This window comes from Caretta caretta, chromosome 18 (genome assembly GCF_965140235.1).
Source record: "Caretta caretta isolate rCarCar2 chromosome 18, rCarCar1.hap1, whole genome shotgun sequence".
Taxonomy (NCBI): Eukaryota; Metazoa; Chordata; order Testudines; family Cheloniidae; genus Caretta; species Caretta caretta.
In genome coordinates, this window is record NC_134223.1 from 9,729,944 (window position 1) to 9,752,609 (window position 22,666).

A 22,666-nucleotide genomic window follows, 5' to 3' on the forward strand; every position below is an offset into this window, starting at 1 on the left:
CTCCTATATTTATACTATAGTCCCCATGGGTGATGTATTTTTAAGTCTTTGACTCAGTCGCACTGCTGACCTTGCCCTGTGGCAGGTTTGTCTCTCTTTGGGGCTCCTGGAGTCAAATATGTGATGATAAACACCTTGCTGCTAACAAAGGAAATGGCTCCTAGGTGAGCTTTCAACAGGTAAACAAAACGGCCATTCAAAGTGACATTTGATGCCACTGCACCAGAATAGAGGATAGTATGTTACCCAGTAGGTGAAGTGGTTTTTTAGGTTACACTTTTGTGGAGGAAATTGGTTACAAACATTTGCCCCATCTCTGTTTCAACACAGTTCCAGTGGTTATTAAAACAAGGTATTTAATGCCTGAATAAACCAATGATACTGAAATAGCTTTCACATGATACACAAGTCACGGTTCCTTTCCTAGAGAAACAGTAAACGGTATCTTAGTGTTCACTGAATGTTCGCTTTCGGTTGTCAGCGGAGCTCATTGATGCAAAGTTGGCATTTGGACAACAGATTTCTCTAGAGAATTCAGAAAGTCTTAGTATCTGACTAAAATGTAAGGGCCTGATCCGAAACCCATTAATGTCAATGGAAAAACTCACATTGGTTTTAAGAAGCTTTAGATCAGGCCCTTAGTTAAGAAATTGTGTGGGGGCCTGATGCAAAGCCAGCTGAGAACGTGGGTCTTTCCATTGACTTCCAGGAGCTTTGGATCAACTCAGATATGCTTTCTGCAGCCATTAGGTCCATGGAGCAGCTGCAGGATTGGGCCCTGAATGTGAAATTCACCCCTGTGCAGAGAACACACACAAGATTTATCTGTCACTTAAGATCTAAGCACTTAAGCAGGTACCTAATTTTAAGCACACAAGTGGTCCCACTGAAATCAATGGGATTGCTCACACGCTTGAGGTTAGTCACATGCTCAAATACCAGGCTGAATTAGGGCCTACTGTCCAGATTTTTAAAGCTGTTTTGGTGCGTAAGGATGCAGGTAGGCACCTGTCATAAATATAAAGGGAAGGGTAAACCCCTTTAAAATCCCTCCTGGCCAGAGGAAAAATCCTCTCACCTGTAAAGGGTTAAGAAGCTAAAGGTAACCTCGCTGGCACCTGACCAAAATGACCAATTAGGAGACAAGATACTTTCAAAAGCTGGGAGGAGGGAGAGAAACAAAGGGTCTGGGTCTGTCTGTATGCTGCTTTTGCCAGGGATAGACCAGGAATGGAGTCTTAGAACTTTAGTAAGTAATCTAGCTAGGTATGTGTTAGATTATGATTTCTTTAAATGGCTGAGAAAAGAACTGTGCTGAATAGAATGACTATTCCTGTCCGTGTGTCCTTTTTGTAACTTAAGGTTTTGCCTAGAGGGATTCTCTATGTTTTGAATCTAATTACCTTGTAAGGTATCTACCATCCTGATTTTACAGAGGTGATTTCTTTACTTCTATTAAAAGTCTTCTTGTAAGAAAACTGAATACTTTTTCATTGTTCTCAGATCCAAGGGTTTGGGTCTGTGGTCACCTATGCAAATTGGTGAGGATTTTTACCAAACCTTCCCCAGGAAGTGGGGTGCAAGGGTTGAGAGCATTTTGGGGGGAAAGACGTGTCCAAACTACGTTTCCCAGTAAACCCAGTTAGAGTTTGGTGGTGGCAGTGGAGATCCAGGGACAAGGGATAAAATTAATTTGTACCTTGGGGAAGTTTTAACCTAAGCTGGTGAAAGTAAGCTTAGGAGGTTTTCATGCAGGTCCCCACATCTGTACCCTAGAGTTCAGAGTGGGGGAGGAACCTTGACAGCGCCTAACTAACTCTCATTGATTCAATGGGAGTTAGGCACGTACGCCCCTAGCAGATGCAGCCTCTAGCACGCTAGCTGATTGCTCCTAAATCCATATTCAGGCAGCTCAGTTGCCTAATTTTCAGAGATGCTGGGCACCCCAGACTGTCTGTGAGGCACTACCTGTCTGTCAGTGAGATCAGAGTTTAGCGCCGTATATTTAAAATTCCTTTTTCTAAATACTTGTTTGTCTCACTCAATACCAGAGAGGAAAAGAAAAAAGAGAGAGACAAAAAGAGTGAAGCAGAAAATACGTGTTGTAAGTGATGTTCTCCTCCGGACAGAGATTTGAGTTTCATATTCCGCTTGCTTGATCTTCCCCCCTGCCTTTCATTTTTCGCCATTCATGCTAATGAACCTTGTAGTCCCAGGGAATCTCTTCATTTCAATTTTCCAAAAGGCTTGTCTGACAGCTACTCTGTGGCCTTAAATGTGTAAAATTGATCTTTCCTCACTGTGAGCCACTCTGAGCCACTTCCCCTTAGTGAGCCACTTGACTGTACTGGGCCAGATCCTCAGATGGTGGAAACTGGCAGAGCTGGAGCGAGGCCATTTTGCCTAAAACAAACCCAACAGCTGCCTGCCCGACAATATGTTTCACCAAAAGAAAACATTTACTTAGAACCCAGAGCCCCGATGAGCTCCCATAACTTCTAATAAATAAACAAAAGCATCCTTTGGGCCCAGAAATTTGTAGCAATAATCGTTCCACAGTAAGACCATACTGATAATAATACAGAACCACTGAGCCAGAAAGTCCCCAAAGTGCTTTACAGACTGCAGCAAAGAGCTTGCTCTGTCACGGCTGAAGTGCATCCAGCTCTGGAGAGGAAGACAGCACCCATTCTATGCCAGACACGCTAAACAATCATTCATAGGGAGGGAAGGGAATTATTATAAGAAGCTCAGCACAATGTGTGTACCAAGGTTTGAATTTGGCCAAGATATCAGGACCAACACTCTGTGGGCAGGAGCTCATCTTTCCACATTTTTAACTGGAGCGAGGACACCTCCAACAGCATATGCTCCTTAACGCCGTGCCGGGGCACTGGCTCAGGACTGACTCACAGGGAAGAATGTCACCTATGGAATCGCCGGCATTGCTTCTCGTCGCAACAGACACTTCCTAGCAGGTATCCCACCCAGGCACTGAAAGTTTGCCCATGTTGGTGAAATCACATGGGACTGCAGGCTGAAAGAGTAGGGCTGCTCCTACAGATGGTATCTGTCAATTTCGGAAGCTGTGAGTGCCCCAGAGGCTGAGAGGTGAGTCAGGTTTTTGAACTCTTGCTGCACAATGCTGAAGTGACTTCAGATGAGGAAGTACAGCCCCTGCCTGACATTACTGTCTATCCATGGTATTTCTAAAGCACGGCTCACCATGGGATCTATGCACTGGAGAACAATGAAAGGGCCGATCCTTCAAGGTTCTGAGTGGGAGGCATTTCACTGCCTCACTTCCCACTGATCTCCTGCAGCGCTCCCAGCAGGTGTTCACCACTTTGCATAATGAGGGTCAGTGGCAGCATGGAGGGTGCCCCAAAGGGCCATATCCTTCCCGGCTCCCCACCCTGTTCCAAAGTACGGGTTGATTTTCATTCACCTAATTTCGCCTCCTCCTCATGTTTCCTCTCTCTTTTTATCCTTCCTCCCCAGTGCGACGTCAAAGCAGTAGACAAACGTGATGGGCTGATGCTGGGTGATGACAACTGGGAGCAATCTCACTGGGGCTGGTCTTTCCTGCCCCATTCAAACTGGCAGTCCTGGGGGCCCACAGTCATCCCATGAGTGCGTTTTGTATTTTTGGGGGGCCCACCCAGAGAGAGGAATGGATCAGTCAGGTCATTGGCTGGGCATCACTATCATTTCACAGGGGGCCCAGGTTGGGCTCTGAAAATTTTCTGGAATGCTTGCTGGAAATCTTTTACTATAGGGAATCAGCACTGGGTTTATCTGGGTCCCCCAGCATTAACACAATACAGACACTTTAAACAAAGACATGCCACCGTGTTAGGTTTGAACGGAGTTGCCTCTAGCAACGGCTACAATATGTACAACCCAAGAAGTGTGCGTTTCATTCATCCTCTTGAGATTTCCTTCCCATTTACTGGCCACAATGTCACCGTTGACTTCAGCGAGTCCTGTCTGGCCTGAACAATCCAATTCCTTACACATTGGTGACTTCCAGACTACCAAAGCGTTCCAAGCGGCACTGCTCTGGCCTACTTAGCTTCATCTCCTCACAGCACTCTTCGTTTTTGAGAGATCCATAGTCGTCATGGCAATCAGTGTCTTTTCCACTGAATCCCCTTCCAATTTTCCCCAGGGGAAGCTGCAAATGAAATCAGAGGAACGTAAGGATAATCTCCATCATTGTATGGCGATTTTTAAGAGCAGGTTAGAGAAAAAACACCTGTTAGAGATGGTCTAGCTAATACTTAGTCCTGCCACGAGTGCAGGGGACTGGAGTAGATGGCTTCTCGAGGTCCCTTCCAGTCCTATGGTTCTAATGTCATGGGAAGAAAGAGACAGGACGCACAATAGTGTCATGGAGGGAAGGGGGCACCAGATCTGCTTAACCAAGAACTGACCCGAAGCTCCTTTAAAATCCACGTACAGTCAGAAGTAGGACTGTAAAGGTGTCATTTCCGCAGAGTTCCATATCGCAAGAGCTTCCAGATCCAAATTTGCTCAGTATACAAATCAAAGGTTTGTTTCTCTAATTGCCAGCACTGGAAACTCAATCTGGAATCTGAGAGTATTAAAAACCCACAGCTGGGCCCTGCCAACAGACTCGGGCTCAGTCTAAGGGGCTATTTAATAGCGGTGCAGACTGGATCCCGGGCTATGGGACACTGCAAGCGGGGAGGGTCCCAGAGCTTGGGCTCCAGCCTGAGCCCAAATGTCTACACTGAAATTAAACAGCCCCTTAGCCCGAACCCCACTTGCCCGAGTTGCCTAGCACGGGCCAGCCATGGGCTTTTAATTGCAGTGTAGACATACCCCCGAGGGCAAGATCCTTGTCTGCTGTAAGTTAGCATAGCGCTCCTGGAGTCAACAGAGCGACGCTGATTTACACCAGCTGAGGATCTGATCTGGAGAGTCAAACCCCGTGAGTTCTGCCTCTTGCACCAAGAGCATTGCTACCGGTTCTGTGCTCAGAGTGGCACTGGCATCTGCTGGCTCACAAGGAGGTACCAAACCCAGCTCGCTCACCAGTAGCCGGGCTGGCTGCTCTAAGAGGAGACAGGAATGTTTGTTTGAGTAAAGGCAGCAGAGCTGCATTTGTATTGAGTAAGAAAAAGTTGTGTTTTTTTTTTAAAGTGGAATAATGAGCACAAAAGTGACTCTAAATCTTACTCTTCTTCACACCACAGATCTGGTTCCCTGAGTCTGTCTTACTGGCTCAGCTGACTAAAGCAGGTTCCTATGGCTTTTGTACGCTTATCTTTGCCCAGCCAGGATCTATTCCGGCTCAGGTGTCCTCAATAGAATTTTTCACTAAGTTCTGTCTGCAGATTCGTCACTGCCAGTCATATCAGCGTACAGCTTGATTGTCAGCTCCCTTGCTGAGGGGCCCGATTCTGCCACTTGTACTCAGGGTACTTCCAGTCAAACTACCCACATAACGAGGGACCACTCGGCGTGAGTAAAGGTAGCAGAATTAGACCCTCAGTTGGCAGGGCTGGCAGTTAGGAATTTATTATTTTGTGCTTGTAATCTGGGTGAATCTAACCCCGAGTCATTGAGCTACAACATCCAGGGAAGTTCCAGGGTGGCATTTTTACAGTTACTTTTCAGAGGAGAATCCACCCACACTTTAAAAAAATGGCTTCTCTGATTATAGCCTCACATTAAGGCTTGAAATATGTTTGCATAGTTTGCATTCTGCTCCATACTTCCAAACAACCACCCTTCAGCTTCCATCAGGGACTCTGTGTTCTCTATCTGTTGTTCCTAAGGAAGAGGTTGTTGGGGGGGGGGGTGGTTTCAGAGTCTGTCCTGAAGTCCCCCATTGTTTCCCCTTTAACCGTAAAGACCCAGGGCCAGTTCCTCCACTGGTGTTAATCAGTACAGCACCATTAAAGTCAATGGAGAGATTTCAGTTTGGACCAGCTGAGATTCCAGCCCTTGTTGCAGGCTGAACCCCCTTCCAGCCATCTGGAGTGGCAGGCACATTGCCAGTCAATGGAGTTCATCATGCTGGCCAGCAAGGGGCGCTAGAAAGCAACATAAGATACTAACCCTACAAAGACAGGTTTCAGAGGAACAGCCGTGTTAGTCTGTATTCGCAAAAAGAAAAGGAGTACTTGTGGCACCTTAGAGACTAACCAATTTATTTGAGCATGAGCTTTCGTAGCTCATGCTCAAATAAATTGGTTAGTCTCTAAGGTGCCACAAGTACTCCTTTTCTTTTAACCCTACAAAAGGGCTCAACCAGGGCTCCCTTGACATCTCTAGAGAAAGCTTTGACTCTGTGGAGGCATTGCACTGGACTGCTTTAGACTGCTGGCCCAACACCTACGGGTATAAGACTATTTCTAAATATTTCTAAGACTATTTTAAAGTATTTCTTACATTATATATAATGTAAGAAATACTTTAATACACACAGAGAGAGAGAGAGAGAGACAGCTAATTTTAAAATGAATGCAATTAATTATTTCATTAGCTCACACATGCCTCTTCTGAGTATTTACATCCCCAATTATCATGGAGATGAAATGACAGCTCCAAGCAGAAAATCAGTCATTTCCAGCTGGGAGAGGGGAGTAATTTGGACGTGGTGATTAAATGGCCCATCCTATGCAAGTTATAATTGGTTTGTTATTGAGCTACTCATCACATAAATTCCAGGCTTAAAAATGCCAACTTTCCCTGGACACAAAAAGGCTTTTCAGTGTAATTTAATTCCTGTAAAGAATATAATTGATAGTCACCCATCTTGCATTATGCTGCTTAATGCCCTTACTCATGCACCTAGTTGATAACTTATTAGCATCAGTGGGGAAACAATGCAGAGGGGTTTACTGGGGCAATCTAGAGTTGTACTGCCTGCCCAGTTTCCCATTGGTCTCTGTGTGAACTGCCGTAGGCTGTAGCGATAGGACCATAAAAGTGAAGAGATCGAACCTCAAAGGGAGAGCAGCAGGGAAAGGGGATCTGAGCCCGGGGAAGCAGTCATCAAGTCATATTTTCAAAACAGCTCAGGCCCAGATTTTTCAGTAGTGTTTAGTAACCAGTTCGGGTTATAGTGTTATATTCGCCACCCTGCCAGCCTCCGCTGTAAAAATGTAAACAGACTCACCCTGCTTGCTTTGCATTTTAAGCTGCTCCCCTCCTCCTTGCTCTGCCTGGTAGCACTGGAGGTGCGCCTGAGTGAACCCTGTTGGACGAGAGTCGACGCTCCATACCGCTCGCTCTCTAGAACACCTGTAGGGCTGAACAATGAACAGACACTCATCTCACAGAAGTTTTTAATGTGGAGCCAGTAAACGAAAGAGCCACATTCAAAATCAAACAAGTGGTGGCTGGGTTTTTTTAAAAGGACTGGTTCATCTGATGCCCAGTTATAACAGGCATCCATGACAGCCAATAACTGAGGCTCAAATTGTAACATCTATGCTAGGGCAGGTCCAGAGGTGAAGTAAGCCGGTGCGCTCCCGTACGGCATACTGGTAAGAGCCAGTGCGCTGTACCGGGACCAGCTTTCGCAGGTGGCAATTTAAAGCCCTAGGGTAGCGGTGGTGGTGGGGCTCCGGCAGGGATTGAAATGGCCCCGGAGCTCCAGCCGCTGCGACCGCCCCGGGGCCCTTTAAATCCCTGCCAGAGCTCGGCCGCTGCTACCCCAGGGCTCGGGCAGCAGGGCTCAGGCGGGGATTTAAAGGGCTCGGGGCTCCGGCAGCTGCTACCACAGCAGAGCCCCAGGCCCTTTAAAGCTCTGCCAGAGCCCAGAGCCCTGGGGTAGCGGTGGCAGCCGGGAGCCCCCAGGGCTCCTCAGTGATTTAAAGGACCCGGGGCTCCACTGCGGTAGCTGGAGCCCTGGGCCCTTTAAATCGCCCCCGAGCCCCCAGCCGCCTCTGCAGCTGGTAGCTCGGGGGTGATTTAAAGGGCCCCAGGCTCCCAGCCGCCACGACCGCAGCTGGAGCCCCGGGCCCTTTAAATCAAGATTTTAAATCAAGATTGAAAGGGCCTGGGGATTTAAGGCCCTGCCTCTTCCGGTTGAGGCCACGCTCCCTGCTCAGGACTCCGGCGTAGCGGTAAGTCCTCTAACTTACTTTCACCCCTGGGCAGGACTAATGTGATCTCATTCTGCACAGTGTATTGTAATGGCTGCAGAGATCAAGAAAGAATCCCCCCACCCCCCCTTCTCTATGTGTAGAGGTGCATACCTGGCCTTTTTGCCTTCCTCTCAAGCGTCAGGTACTGGTGACTGGCCAATAGTTTCATGAGCCAATACTGTCCGCCAGAGTCAGGCCCCAAACAAAACTTCAACAAACCCAGTATTAGTGAAAGGCTAGATTCAGACCCAAACTTTCCTCCTGGCCCCTGTGTCTATAATGAGGTGAACAAAAACCTGGCTCCACATCCCCAGAAGCTTCAGAAGAGGTCAGCTCCATCTGTGCTCTGACTCGGAGCAGCAAATTCCTGCTTCCCAAAATAATGAACTTCAGGCACTGACCAGCACTCCGGGCTTTCCAGATGGATAGAGATGAGGGTGCATTTGCCAAAGAGAGATTTTTACAGGGTGCAGGGAGGAAGACATACCAGGCCCCTTTCCCGTCTGCAAGGTTAGGTGGCGCCAGATGCTCCCACATGCATCTACCAGAAGTAGTGGGACTTCTTTGACATACCCAAAGTGGACCAGAGCCCTAAACTGGCTTGGCCAGAAAAATCAAAGGCATTGGATAGTGCACACTAGGATGGCCTCCAGGGGAGAGCTGATTACAACACAAAGCAGGTGTATGTGCTGATCTGGACAGCTGACCCGGACAGCTGACCCTGCTTTGGCACTAGAAGCTCTATTCCAAAGGAGAAATTGCTTTGGCTTGATTCTAGGATTGCTTTTCCTGGAGCGGGGGGGAATTCATCCATCCACGATTAGAAGGGCTGGCTCCAATCCTTTTGTGCCGTGACAAAGTCCAGTCCTCTCCATTGCTCGCAGTGCATGTCACCTGCTCCTTGCTGTCATCCAGTCACTTTCCATTTGCCTTCCCATCAATCGACACCCTGGCTTTCTTCCTCCCAGCAGCCATTCTACCCAGCGCCACAGTCCCCGGCAGCCAGGTTTTCTTCTCGCTCTGCAGTGTTAGGTGGTGGGGACACGGCCTATCTATCTAACAAGGAAATCTTTTTGCTGCTCCTCTGCTCGCTCCAGGGACACAGGGTCCAAGTCAGTCCCTGCACCTGCCTCGCTTTTGTGTCTTTCATGGACATTCCCCTTTTCTTCACAAGTGTCATTTGATCCACGAGCCAGTCTCCTGCGGCCAGCAGTGGGCTAGGCTCCATTCTGAGACATCGTGGGGCCAGGGTCGTTCAGCCTCTCCACTGTCAATGCATGTGCTTTGATTTTACACAAATACTTGGGAAGCAGCTCTTATCTCACCAGCCTGTCCGTCTCCTCCTCCTGCTGCTGGCCCCTTGTTAACTCTAGCTCACTGGCTGCTATGCTGGTCTTATTCCCTCTCTGCAGGAGGGAAAAACCATTGCTGACAACTCTGGATTCCTCTAGTGGGAGAAATGGATTCAGGATAATGCCTCCTGGCTCCCCCTCTGTAAGGTCCCTCTCAGGCACTACCCTGATCATCTCATATCCTGCTTCACCCCTGAACAGGTATAGCCTGGAGAAAGGCAACTTCCTCTCACTGCCCCTCTATCCTGACCTGAAGGGACCATCCCTAGAAATGAGGATGGGGACATTTTCCAGACACATTCCAGCCCTGACCTCTCTGCCTCTTCTACCAGTTGGGACAAAGGACTGAAACCCCCCAACTTATTCTGTGTAGGTCTCCAAGGACCCAGTAATATGGTAGCATCTTTAAAATTACTCCTGACATGTTGGATTTCAACAGCTGACCTAGCAGTGAAATCCCTCCCGTAACTCATTAGCAATGCCATAAGCCATCCTTTGGACAGCTGGTTTTGATGCCAGGAGAGTGGGCTGTGCCTTTGCCATTCTGGCTGCTGCTTCTCATCGTGACAGTAACAGAGCAGTCAGTAATCAGGGCAGGCAGAAATATCGCTTTCTAGTGGATGGGTTCTGCAACGTACAATGCTGCCATCCCCAGCGCAAAGCCTTCTGCTGTCAACACAGCGGATTGCTTGTACAGTACTGACAGCTCAGAAACTCTAGGGCTCCCAATTTGCCTGGGCTCTTTGCGGGTGTGTGTATGTGTGTGCAAACAAAAGCACAATATTTGCAATGTGAACCATCTGTTTCGGGTGAGCCAACTAACCAGAGCCATCTGTATAGTCGGGCCTGAAAAAGCTTGAAATCTCACTGCCTCCACTGGAAATTTGCAGGAGAATTCCCCTCTCAGCTCTCAACTGGATACTTTGCAGAAATCCTGCTTGTGTGGACAGAAGTGCCATGCAGTGAATGAGTGCCGAATACGCCCAGCAGAGCCCCACTGCAGCGGCCTGTATTCTACATTGCCCAAGGTAACCGAAGTCCAACTCAGCCTGTTATACAAAGTTGTTTGTAAAAGTCAGCAAAAAGAGGAGATAAAGAGCCTGATACTAACTGGATTGTTTAGGTTACAAGAACTGTGCTAAGGGATCTGCAAGGCTCCTGGTAAAGTCACAGGGCGGCATAAGAATGAGCGGAAAGATTCTAGAGATGGGTGAAAATGTTTATGTTGGAAATTAGTGGCATGTTTTCCCATTTCCTTGGACATTGTTGACCTGGTGGGGGGTCACGCCATGGATGCGGGGAAAGAGGAAGACATGGACTGGAAGGAGTGAGCTTCGCAAGCTAAAAGCAATGCCCTAAAAAGCCCTGGGCTGGAACGAGCTCGGCGTAGCTGATAAGACATTGGGCCGTGCTTGCATTCCTCCAGCAGCAAAGTTGCAAGTGAAAGTCGGCTCCAGAAACGGAAGCTGTATTTTCTAGCTTAGCTGTTCTTTTTTCTCCCAGTGCACGCGCGTGTGTTCGGTCTAAAAGAAAATAGGCCTGGACGTCACCAGCAGCACCAATAGCCGCTCCAGACCACCTCAGCCAACTTCATCTCTTGTTCGCATCCAAAAGGACAGTTAATACCCTCTGAAAGACTGGCCCACAGGGGTTTCTTCCAATCAACAAAGACTAAATACAGCTTAAATGGTTTTTTAATGGGTGGTTGCTACAATCAAAGTAAGCCGTGATCATTTGACACAAACCTAGGGTGACCATATTTCCCAGTGCTGAAAAGGGACACCTGGTAAAATTACTTATATTCAAGCGAGTTCAACGGCAATCAGTCAGAACTATGCAGTACAAACATTCAAATTAACATCAAGCTGACTGAGCCCCTGTTAAAAAGCTGCTTAAAGATAAAGAAGGTAAATAAAAAGAATCCAACTATACTGATAGTTGGATTCTTTTTATTTACCTTCTTATCTTTAAGGCTTTAGTGTTCACACGGGGAGAGGTCTCACACACACACACACCCCTCCCTCTCTCTCTTTCTCTCGCTGGGGGTGTGTGTCTGTGACTGACCCACCGGACCCTCCCTGCCTGGTGCTCTCTGCCCTTCCTGCCTGGCTGAGGCCTCGGGGAGGGCCTGCCTCTCCTGGTACCTGGCACCATGTCCTTCCAAGGCAACAAATGGAGAGGTGTGTGTGGGGGGGGGAAACTCAGGGTCACATGCCCCCCTCCCCAGATTTTAGCCAGGATTCATACCAGAATGTGGCCAGCAGCAGCCTTTTGGCATGGTGCGGGAGGGAAGGGATGGGAGCTGCTTCCAGCCGTGGGGGGCGGGGGAAAGGGATGACCTGGCCCATGTCTTTGCAGAACTCATCTCTTCCCACCCCTACCGCTCCCCTGTGGCTAGAAGCAGCTTGTCCCTTCCTGCCTGCACAGTGTTGAAATCCAGGCTTCTGCTGGCCACCAACATAACCCAGCCACCACCTGTCCCCTGACTACAGCGCGGGCAGGAAGGGGTTAAGCCTTCAGGACGCATTGGGCACCAGGGCCCAGGGAACCTGACTGCAGGGGCTTCAGCGAACCCGGCCAGAGAGGTGGCCGAGCAGAGGAGGGTGCCTAGGGGACGGAGCGGGTGAAGAGGGTCCTAAGGCCCTGCCCGGGGGACTGCAGTGGAGCCTGCAGGATCAGGGCACGCACAGGCTGGAAATTGCTTCTCCCTGTCCTGCCACTCCAGAGCTTAGCTGGGAGGAAGAGAGGCTTCCCCTTGCCAGCGCTGTGCGGGGCTTTAGCGTAGGCAGGGCTCGGCTCCTCCTGGCCAGCCCCCCAGGCTGGAGGGTCTTGGGCTTTCCCAGGGCGCCTGCCCAGCCGGAGGCAGTGGGGGAAGGAAGGAGCCTGCCGGCCAGGCTGTTGGTGAGCTGAGCGCTCCGACCGGGGGCTGGTTCTCTGCACAGCGATGGGAGCAGGAGGGAGGTGGGTGGGGAAGGATATGGAGGAGCAGCGGGGCTGGGGGGAGTGAAGGGGCAAAGCAGGGAGAGGGCAGCGAGAGGGGGAACATGTAAAGGGCCAATGGGTGGGCAGCAGAGGAGACACGTAACCGGCCGCCGCCTGGCACCCACCCGCACTCACCAGCCACCGCAGCTCGCAGCCAGCGCCAGCCGGAAATGGACAGGGGGGTGGGGCCCTGCTGGCCGAGAGCTGGCAGGCCCCTGCTGGTCTGTGCTGACAGACCAGCAAGGGGAGCGGCTGGCCCCCCGCGCTGCAGCTTTGCCCCGCCACCAGCCTTGCACCCCCACCATCGGTCACTGGACCCCGCAACTCACCGCTGGTGGGCGGGCGGTTGGCGAGCAGGTATCCAGCCAGCAGCGGGACCTGCCAGGACTGATGGGGGGCGGGGAGACAGAAAATACAGGACAGTTTGCCCGTTTTTAAGAAAAAGTCGGGACACCTGCAGGAGGGCTTAAATATTGGACTGTCCCTTTAAAAATGGGACATCTGAATACCCTACAGAATCCCCCAGACCACACTTTGCTATTGAATATTGTAACAGTGAACATGGGTTTTATTACCATCTTATCCCTTGTTGGGACTGAGACACCCCCCCTTCAATACAGCAGATCTCCCAGAGAGGCAGATTTTGTCCCTGCTGGAAACGATGAAAGACGACAGCTAACTCAGAGCTCCACAAAGCACAACAGCCGTGAGCACGGTACAGATGCTTCAATAGATTAGATTGGATCTACACAGTCCAGCTATAATCACAACAGCTGGCTGTATTTTAGCCTCAATCTACGATCACTGCGTGTCAGTGTGAATGCTGTGCAAAGACTGATGGGAGAGACCCGCCCTTTATGAAGCCTCCACAATTATCAGAACTTTCAGGGGCCACTTATCAGCTGGCCGCAGAGCTCGCCAGCTGGCCACTTATCAGCATTTCATCCATTGGTAACAGCAGTCACTCAGCTTTTCCCATCGACAAATCAACAGGCGTGAAACACATTCTCTGTGCGGAGGGCCAGCACAAGGCTTATGCACCACTTAAATCGCACTTAATCCCTCAAAATAGAGCTTTATCCGATACTTACGTGATGGACCCCGTCTTGGCCAACAACAGGCATTGAAGCGCAGAAGCCTACAGCTGAAAGCATACGTCTCTACAGTTTGAGCTAAAAAGCCAGAATCTGTGTGAATTAGGCACAGAGAGGGCACATAATAGACACTAACTAGTGTGTTACACAAGAGATTTATACTGGCTCTCTGACAATGGAGAATTTCACACTGGGATTGTAATTCCAACCCAGTGGTACATAGAACGTTATTTCAGAGCTTCAGAGAGTTTAAGGCCAGAAGGTACCATTAGATCATCCAGCCTGATCCCCTGGATATTGCAGACCATTAAATTTCACCCAGATACCCCTATACTAAGACCAAATACATTAGTTAGATTAAAGCATTTCAGTCCTCAGGAGCCAGACAGAAAACAGGGGAAACCGAGATGTTGCTAGTGTCCGAGGCCTTGCAATGGCAGGGGATTGGTTAGGTGAGCTATGCCCAGATTATCTCAGCAGGCGAACCATGTCCCAGAGGGTGGAGGAAAGAAAATACACCCCATGGTCCCTGTCAATACACCCCATGGTCCTTGCCAGGGAAAAATTCCTTCATGACCCCAAATCTGGTAAGCGGTTAGACCCTGAGCACGTGAGCAAGACCACCAGCCAGGCATCCAGATACTTGATACTTCAAACTTTTCTCTGCCCATCTCTTCATTTATATGTGACCAATTTATGTGCTAGGAAGTTCCCTTTTCTGCACGCTCCTCCCATGTCTGCATGATTTTAAAATGAAAATGGAGAGCTGCCTAATCTGTGTTTGAATTGTTGGACATACTCCTTGGAAGCCAGTCTGAAAGTAAAGCTCTCCCCAGTTAATAGGTCCTGTCCTGCTTTGAGCCCATTTGAAGTACAGCTGGGTCCCAGCCAGTGGCAGATTTAGAGTTAGTGGGACCCTGTGCGCAGCTTCATTTTTAGGGTCCCTAGGGGGGACAAGAAAAAGAACATTCTCTCTCATTTCCCCCCCCCCCCGTTTTTCATTCTTTTTTTTCTTCATTCTCTTCCTATATTACGTGTAATGGGAAGTAAATGAAAATAAAGTGAGCTACCTTGATTGGGACGGGGCTTGGCGTGTGGGAGGGGGTGCAGGCTCTGGGAGGAAGTTTGGGTGTGGGCTCTGGGCTGGGACAGGGGGTTGGGCTGTAGGAGGGGGTGAAGGGTGCAGGCTCTGGGAGAAAGTTTTGGTGTGGGCTCTGGGCTGGGGAAGGGGGTTGGGGTGCGGGAGGGCGTCAGGGGGGCAGTGCTTACCTCGGGCAGTGTGGCTCCCAAAGCAACCAGCACACAAACCCCTCTGACAGCAGCTCCTAGGCAGGTCGGGCCAGGTGCCCGCAGGTGCCGCCCTTGCAGCTCCATTGACCACAGTTCCCGGCCAATGGGAGCTGCGGAGTTGGCACTCGGGGCGGGGGCAGTACGTGGAGCCGCCTCCCCCATGCCCCACCAGGGGCGTGCAGAGACGTGCCAGCAGCCGGCCGCTTCTGGGAGTGGTGTGGGGCCACCGGCCATTTTTTAATGATATGCCTCTGCTTTCGGACTGAGTGCATGGAGCGAAAGCTCACCTGAGGTTTGCCAGGCGATAGCAAAGACTGAGGAAAGATCCCTCGGAACTGATGGGATATCTACAGCTTGCAAAGAGTTCACCCGCAAACTGCTAGGTGGCAACTTGCATTGTGTTCTTTTGTCCTTTGAGGAAGAGTGGTCACTTACGACACTTATTAAGGGACTTTGGTTTCACATAAAACCAGGAAAATAACTAACTGTAGTCATGCAACATTTGGCAGAGGTTTCAAACACAGAAAAGTCAGGAAACCGAACATTCTGGCTACCATGGCAACTGTAGCTCAGCCGCATTGTGCACGTAAAGTGAGCACCACAAGCAGCGGTGGGGGTCGATATCATAATCTGTCACACTCGGATTTAGCTGTCCAAACGGTTCTAGAAATGCTAACTAAAGATCCAGCAGCCCTGGCTCTCTTTCCCACAGGAGTCTCCTTCACCAGCCCTGCATAGGATTCGGGAGCATGGGATAGGCCCTGCGGACCCCACTGGATTTCCGTGAAGTAGCATGAGCTCCTGCTGGGATTTGTCCTGGTTGCTACTGCGTCGTCCTGAGGCCACTCTGCTGGCTAGAAGAGCGGAACCAGAGTGGCAGAGATGGGTGGTTCCATTTCAGAGTCCAGGAGCTGCCCCTTTCACCCCATCAGTGGGCCCCCGATCTGTCACCCCCAGGGAGCTTCTTGAGCCTTCCATGGGTGTTTCCACAGTAGGGTCTGATCTGTCTTAGGCTTTTTCTTGCTCTGAATACACTTCTGACTTTCAGAAATGTAACTTGGCTGAAGAAGAAAGAAAACACTCTAGCTGCCATCACCACACTCTGGATTTGGGCGAGGGATTTTTTTAGCTTTTCCTAAGGGTTCTTTTGTGCTTGGTGGCGAGATCTCGAAGCCAAAGCCGGACAATCAAGAAAGCATTGGAAGATGGCTTTGGAAAATGAAATCCAGGACTTTAACACAATGGGGCTGTAAGATAAGCACGGGTGGTATCATAGCGACAGGAAAATTGAAAGGGTTGAACAGAAGTTGAATGTAGCTTTGCAGAATTAGGAACAGACGGCTAGCGAGGGCTTATGCTGGAGAGAGAGAAAGCAGTGGAAAGTATGTTGACAGTTATGATAAAACACCGAGGAAGCCTTATTTGGACACTGATCTTAGACACTGTAGACCTACTGCAGCTCAAATATCAGAGCAAAGCAAACAGTTCCATAGATTAGGAGCCGGGATAGAGATTCATCCTCACTCTGGGTGAAATTTGCTCCTGTGCAGACAGCCTGCATAAGACCTATGCACCTCAGTACAAGCTGTGCGTTGACCTTGTCCTGGCCTGCTGCACAGGGTTGGGTTACTATGGAAGGTAGCATTTTACCTAGATGAGGCCCATCTAGTCCCTGTCAGAGAGATCCAATGATGTGAGGATCTCCTTTCCTTAGGGGAGGGTTGGTTGGCAGGATCCCAGACAGAAAAGAGCTCTGTGTTTTATATATATATATTGGTAATATGGCGATTTATGGTTATACCACTGAAGAGCCAACCCATGTCACCACCATGTCACTCTTAGCCCCAGCGCCAGTGGCTGGTCCATGTAAGAGATTAATGGGCTACCAACTAAGGACAAACATCCAATACAAACAGAAGAATTCTCTGGGTAGCTGGTGAAGAATCACTTTCTTCATCAAAAAGAAAAGGAGTACTTGTGGCACCTCTTCATCAACAGCCTTATTTTAAACAAAAAAAGTATAAAGAGCCTGAAATTGCGCACAAGGAAGATGTTGAGTGGAACTCAAGCCAGGTGAAATTGTTCAGACAAAAACTTTTTTTCCAGTTCAAAAATGCAGCTTGGGCAATATTGAAACGTTTTGTGAATTCATGTCGAGTTGGCCAAATTGTTCATTTCAGAAAAAAAAGAAGAAAAAAAAAAAAAGACGACAAATTCCCCCAAATCAAAATGTTTGATTTTGACATTTTCAGAATGAAACATGCTGATATTTTGGTTTAAAATGACTTTTTGTTCCCAAATTTCCTTTAAATTTATACTAAAAATATCAAACAACATTTTAAATGGTGGAATTCAAAATGAATGTTTCAGTTTTGTCAAAACAAAACATTTCATTCAACCTAAAATGATTTTTAAACTTTTTGTTGCACTAAAAATTTTGAATATTTTCATTTTTGCTCCAACCCAAAACAAATTTTTTCAGACTTTTCGAACTTGTCAACAAGTTGAAAAATCTGTAATTCACTTAGCTGAAAGTGGAGCCACAAGCTGATGTTTCCAGTCATGACACACTGCATGGCCGCTTTGTGATAGCACAAAAGGACTGACTAAGTTAAGACCGTGACATGCATTTTTCATGTTCAAGCACCAATCAGGGTTTTAACTGAAGACTTCATAGCTGTGGAGTGCTGCATTAATATTGCGCTTTATGACACTTATAGCCAGTGGTTTTAAGTTCATATGCTTCACTGATCAGAGGCCTGAATTTCTTCTTGAAATATTTCCTGCTATCTCCCTCTGGCACAATGCTAGGGTTTCACTGCTTGGGTAAGAGATCCTCAGCACTAAAATGTTGGTTTTTTTTAAAGGAAATGTGGGGTGAAAAGATTTCTTCTGCTTCCAGTTGGCAACTAGGTGTGGGAACAGAGCAATGTACTGGTTGATGGTTCTACTGGCCTCTAACTGGACGTTTTTCTAAAATCTGCTCAAGGAATTATTTTGGGGAAGTTCTCTAGCCTGTGTTGCACAGGAGATTAGATTAGATGATCACAGTGACTCCTTCTAGCCTTGGAATCAAAAAGAGAAAACATAAGTGGCTATTAGAAATCAACAGAGACCAGTAAGAACCGGAAGAGACCAACTGGAGGATTCTAATGGAAGCTACTGGAATGTCCACTGGGGAAGAGGACTCTCCCCACAGAAAGTGAAAGGAGCTCCTGTAATGTGCCTTTTTATCCTTCCACATTCTCATGTGGCAACCTGTAAAGAGTTCCCAGCCCGTGCGCAGCTGAGTGACAGCTGAGGATCACCCACAGCAGAGGGATGAATTGAGAGCACTACAGTCAATGGATGGATTCTTCTGCTCTGAGACCTCCTCAAACCAAGTGTCTTAAAAGCCATGAACTGTCCTGCTGCTTTATTTAGCTGTTTAATATAAATATGTACATACTGTAAAGCTATTTTGCACTGTCATCGGCATATCTCAAAGCAAGTTACAAACAGTAATTCTCACCACACTCTTGTGAGGTAGGTAAGTATCATTATGGCCACTTTACAGCCAAGTTAAAAGACTCGCCCAAGGTCACAGAGTGAGTTAGTGGCAGAGCAGGAGTAGAACCCAGGAGTCCTGACTCCAGTTTCTCCTGCTGTCACCACCAGAACACACTCCTTCCCTATCTATTTTAATACATTACCAAAACATGACAAACAGACATATCACCAAGATACATTAACAAGATTGCTTGGAAATAGCAGAGACAGCTTCATTACAATTTCAATATTATGAAAAATGTTCAATAAACTTAATTCAAAGACAAGCACACAGCTCCCGAAAACATGAAAATGGGCTGTGAATGCTGATGAATCCTTAGCAGTGAAAGGATAACCTCTTCCTCTTTGATTTACCGAGCCCCACCCTGTAATTTCCTCCTAGCAAGTCCACACTGTCCCTGGCTCCAACACTCCACTGTGGACAATTCCTCCTGCTTCTGGGGTGCAAAGGTAGAAAAGCAGGTGGTTAGAATTATCTCCAGGGTGATATTTCAGCTGGGATGGCACTGAACACTGTAGACAATAAATAACTTCCATGCTCCCAAACATGAGGGGTAGCAGGTAATCCTGGTGGCCCCTGGCTTGCCAAGGGCATCATGGGAAGGGCTGACAGAAATGTTGTGTTGAGTACCAGCAGGAAGTGAGGCACAGTCCGCACAGGTGCCCATATCCTACTGATGCCTCTGTGCAATGCTAGGTTGTCTGTCCCTGCTTCATCCTTGGGAATCCCCATCCATTCACTGTGCTTTCAGAATTCACCTGGGTGGGGCCAGAATCCAGGCCTCCTTTTCAAGGCCATGTGGTGCAGTTGCCCACGAAATATGGAATATCTGTTGCCTCTTTTCCCAGTTCAACCATCAGCCCGCCTGAGGCGCTTGAGACCTTCCAGGAGGAGAGATTCCAGGGTTTCCTCAGACATCCTTGGGCAGGCCTTGGCACAGGAGCCATCTCTTCTTTCCCAGACTGCCCATTGGGCAGGCTGCACTCAGCAGAGTTTGGCCGTGAAGAGGAACCAGGCGAAGGGTGGGTGACTCCCTCTTTTGGTCCATGCAAAAAATCAATATTCTTCGTTATCTCCTCCCCTGCTGCGTTTGGGCTATTTTTAGCTCTAATAAAGGATCCGTTGATTTAGATTGGGGTGAATGTAGTTGGCAAAATTATCTCCTAACTCCCCATAGGGTGAAAATCATCTCTGTGCAGTGCAACCACACAGAACCTGTACACCACCTAAATCCCACTTAAACCCCTCGACTTTAGCTGTGACTTGGGTGGTCTATGTATGATGGCAAACGGGACTTGAGCGTTGGAGTTTTGTTGTTTGTTGGAGCTGGCCTTTTACACGGAGGGAATTTCATCTTATGCCCTCCTCAGATGTCTCCCGCCCCCCTAGTACAGTAGTCAAGAATGACGCTCTGTGGAGGCTGCATACGCATATATACGGTGTCTTGAGAATCTGTCCTACTGGGAAAGGACCCAGGCTGGTTTGTGCTTGAGTGGGGAGTGAAGGAGGTGTGTTGCCTTTATGGCTGTTCTAGTTCTTTAGAGGATTTCTATTTTAGTGGCTGTTGGGCTTTTGCTGCCTGGAGAATTACCTGCTCTTTGAACAGGTCTCTCCTTTTGACAGGAGTTCAGGTCAGCAGCTGCCTTTCCATGTTTTGAACTGCATTCCTCCTTCTTAAATTCAGTGCAACACAAGAAATACAATGCAACACTCCCCTCCCACAGCTTTCCTTCGGGGATCTCCCCAGGAGCCACTGACTCCATTTTAGGATGGTGGGACTTGTTCCAGAGCTGCTAGAATGATCAGGCCGCAGATGTCTAGCATGCAATGGGCTTTACCCAAAGCCCTTTGAAGTCCAGGGAAGTCCATCCCATTGACTTTAATTTGATGGGCTTTGGAACTGGCCCAACCAGAATTACATGCTGGTGGGTTAACAAGGAGTCCGCTCCCAGGCTGCTCTGCAGCTGGTTCTGCATCAGAAAGCTGGAGCAGCCCTCACAGTTGCTGTCCCCTCTGTATGCAGGGAGAAGGGAGTGAATGGTGGATCTGTGGCTTGCCAGATCCGCTAGCCTTACCCCCATCGCCCCCTTCCCCCAAAGCTCCCTGCATCTGCAGAGAACAGAACCATGGCAGACGGGGGGGCTGTAGACTCCCTGGCTGTGTTCCCACCATCCTGTCCTCCACATCCCCAGGCGAACTGCACCATCCCCAGCGAGTCCATGGGAGGAGAAGGGGCAGGAAATCCCTCCCCCCCGAGAACCAGCGAATGAAAGCTGCAAAGGGCCTCACTTGTCTGGGTTAACGATGGCGTTCATCTCCTCTGCCAGGTGCCGCCTCAGGATGTGCTTGCTGCTTGGGATGCCCAGAGCTGTGGCCATGGCTTCTGCATTGAACGTGGGCTCCAGGATTAGCACAGCCCCATGCACGCCACTGTTCATCAGGTTATCCGCATACTCCTAAAAGCAACAACCAGAGCCAGGATTAACCTGACAAGAAAGGACACCTTTGCCTGCCTCCCTTGGTGGTAGATGCTAAGATGTCAGCGGGTGCTATTCCCAGCGGCAGCTGCTAGGGGGAACAGATGAGTTCCTCTATCCTGTATGACCACCATGCCCCGGCTACCCTGTCCATGGTGCTTAGCTATTTCTATACCTGATGCTTCCGATGCCCACTTGAGATCTGAGTGATGAAGCGTGAACCCTACCCAGGCAGACTCTTCCCCTCCCTGACTATTACACCCCACAAGCCACTTCCTCACAAGCAGGTCCTACCTTCAGGTCAATGTCCCGCACCCACTTGAGTACCCGTTGATTTGTCCAGACAAGCGGATCGACGTTCTGGATCTCACAGCGAGCTCTCCGCTCTTGCAGAACCTACACACAAGGACACTGACATTATCGACAGTAAAATAGGTCCTGCCCTCTCCTTATTTGGATCCCTCCTCACTTCTTCCACAAATACCAGAGCTGTGCCCTCTTTGGCCTTTGGAGAGCCTAAGATCTGGAAGTCCCATTCCCTAGGGTCTTGGCCGGCCAGAGGGGAGGAAGGGAACTAGCAGCTCAGTAAATTATTTGAGACTCAGGCCAATAAGAAATTGTTCAAACAGGAGGGATCACTTCTTGAATTATGATTTCCCTTTGCTATGTAACTAACTGTCTAGAGAGACAAGGTGGGTGTGGTAATGCATTTGATTAGACCGACATCTGTTGATGAAAGAGACCACCTTTCCAGCTTATACAAAACTCTTCTTCAGGACCCATGTAAGCTCAAAAGTCTGTCCCTTTCACCCACAGAAGTTGGTCCAATAAGAGATATGACCTCACGCACCTTGTCTCTAACATCCCGAGACTCACACCGCTACAACACTACAAACAATCGTATCTACCTATCCGTCCATTCAGCTGTCTAAGAAGAAGAATCACTTGATGTTGGGGAAACAAAATGGGTTAACATTACCTGAGCAATTGCCAAATCTCCCAACAACAGGGTTCAGTGCAGCCCTTTTGTTCTCCTTCCTTGCCCAAGCTAAGGGGTTATTTTGTTCCTGGTTCCATTTTGAAGGTGCTTTGTTGGGAAAGGGCAGAGTTACATATTTCAGGTTCCCAAAAAGAGGACACTGCCAGAGGGTGGGGGAGCTGGAGAAGGAGGGGTTAGAGGGAGCCAGAGGGACTGTACAGTTGGGGGTACTGGAGGGGGTATCTGGGGGGTGTGGGAGGGGTGTGTGTGTACTGGGAGTGCTACCTGGGGGGGTGGCAGCCTCACGCTTGAGGTGGGAGGAGCAGTGTAGCTCCCTCTCTCAGTGGTAGGGTGGCTGGTGCAAGCCCAGGACATACCGCCAACCATCAGTCAGCGATTCCCTGCAAAACCCCCCTCTCCCCCCGGGACTGGGATCCAGGGCCTGGAGCGGTGGAATTCGGCAGGTGTGGCTGCAGTGGAATGGACCAATCAGCTGCGGTTGCAGGGAGGGACCAATTGGGATGTGGACCAATCGGGGCTTTTTCTGAGCTACAACGACTGCTCTGCAAAAATCCCAAACATCCCATAATCCACTGAGACAGAAGGTGGAGGATCAAAAGAGAGGCAATACCCAGGAAAACCTGGATGTATGGTAACCCGAGGTGAGGGCTGCTCCGGCAAAGTCGACAAACTCTGAAATCTCCACTCCCTGGAGTTGCTGAGTGGTACGGCTATTTCTATACAAGAAGGTCAATGGGAGACGCAGGTGCGCTGTCCCTAATGTAATTGATCTATTCGAGACAGGAACTGGGAATG

The 22,666-nt window shown here is 49.0% G+C and overlaps 1 protein-coding gene across 5 annotated transcripts in view; it reads right to left on the reverse strand.

Moving 5' to 3' along the window:
• Window positions 1–339: 339 nt before the first annotated feature.
• The window catches only part of KAZN (kazrin, periplakin interacting protein), a 738,190-nt gene continuing 715,863 nt past the window's right edge, over window positions 340–22,666 (reverse strand). For all 5 annotated transcript variants that reach the window (XM_048825097.2, XM_048825098.2, XM_048825099.2 and 2 more), the window contains 4 exons: window positions 21,166–21,267; window positions 20,684–20,850; window positions 7,154–7,286; window positions 340–4,177 (listed from right to left, as the gene is read on the reverse strand). In XM_048825097.2, coding sequence (XP_048681054.1) covers window positions 4,013–4,177; window positions 7,154–7,286; window positions 20,684–20,850; window positions 21,166–21,267 — 567 coding nt within the window. In that variant the 3' untranslated portion in view covers window positions 340–4,012. The remainder of the gene's footprint in view (window positions 4,178–7,153; window positions 7,287–20,683; window positions 20,851–21,165; window positions 21,268–22,666) is intronic.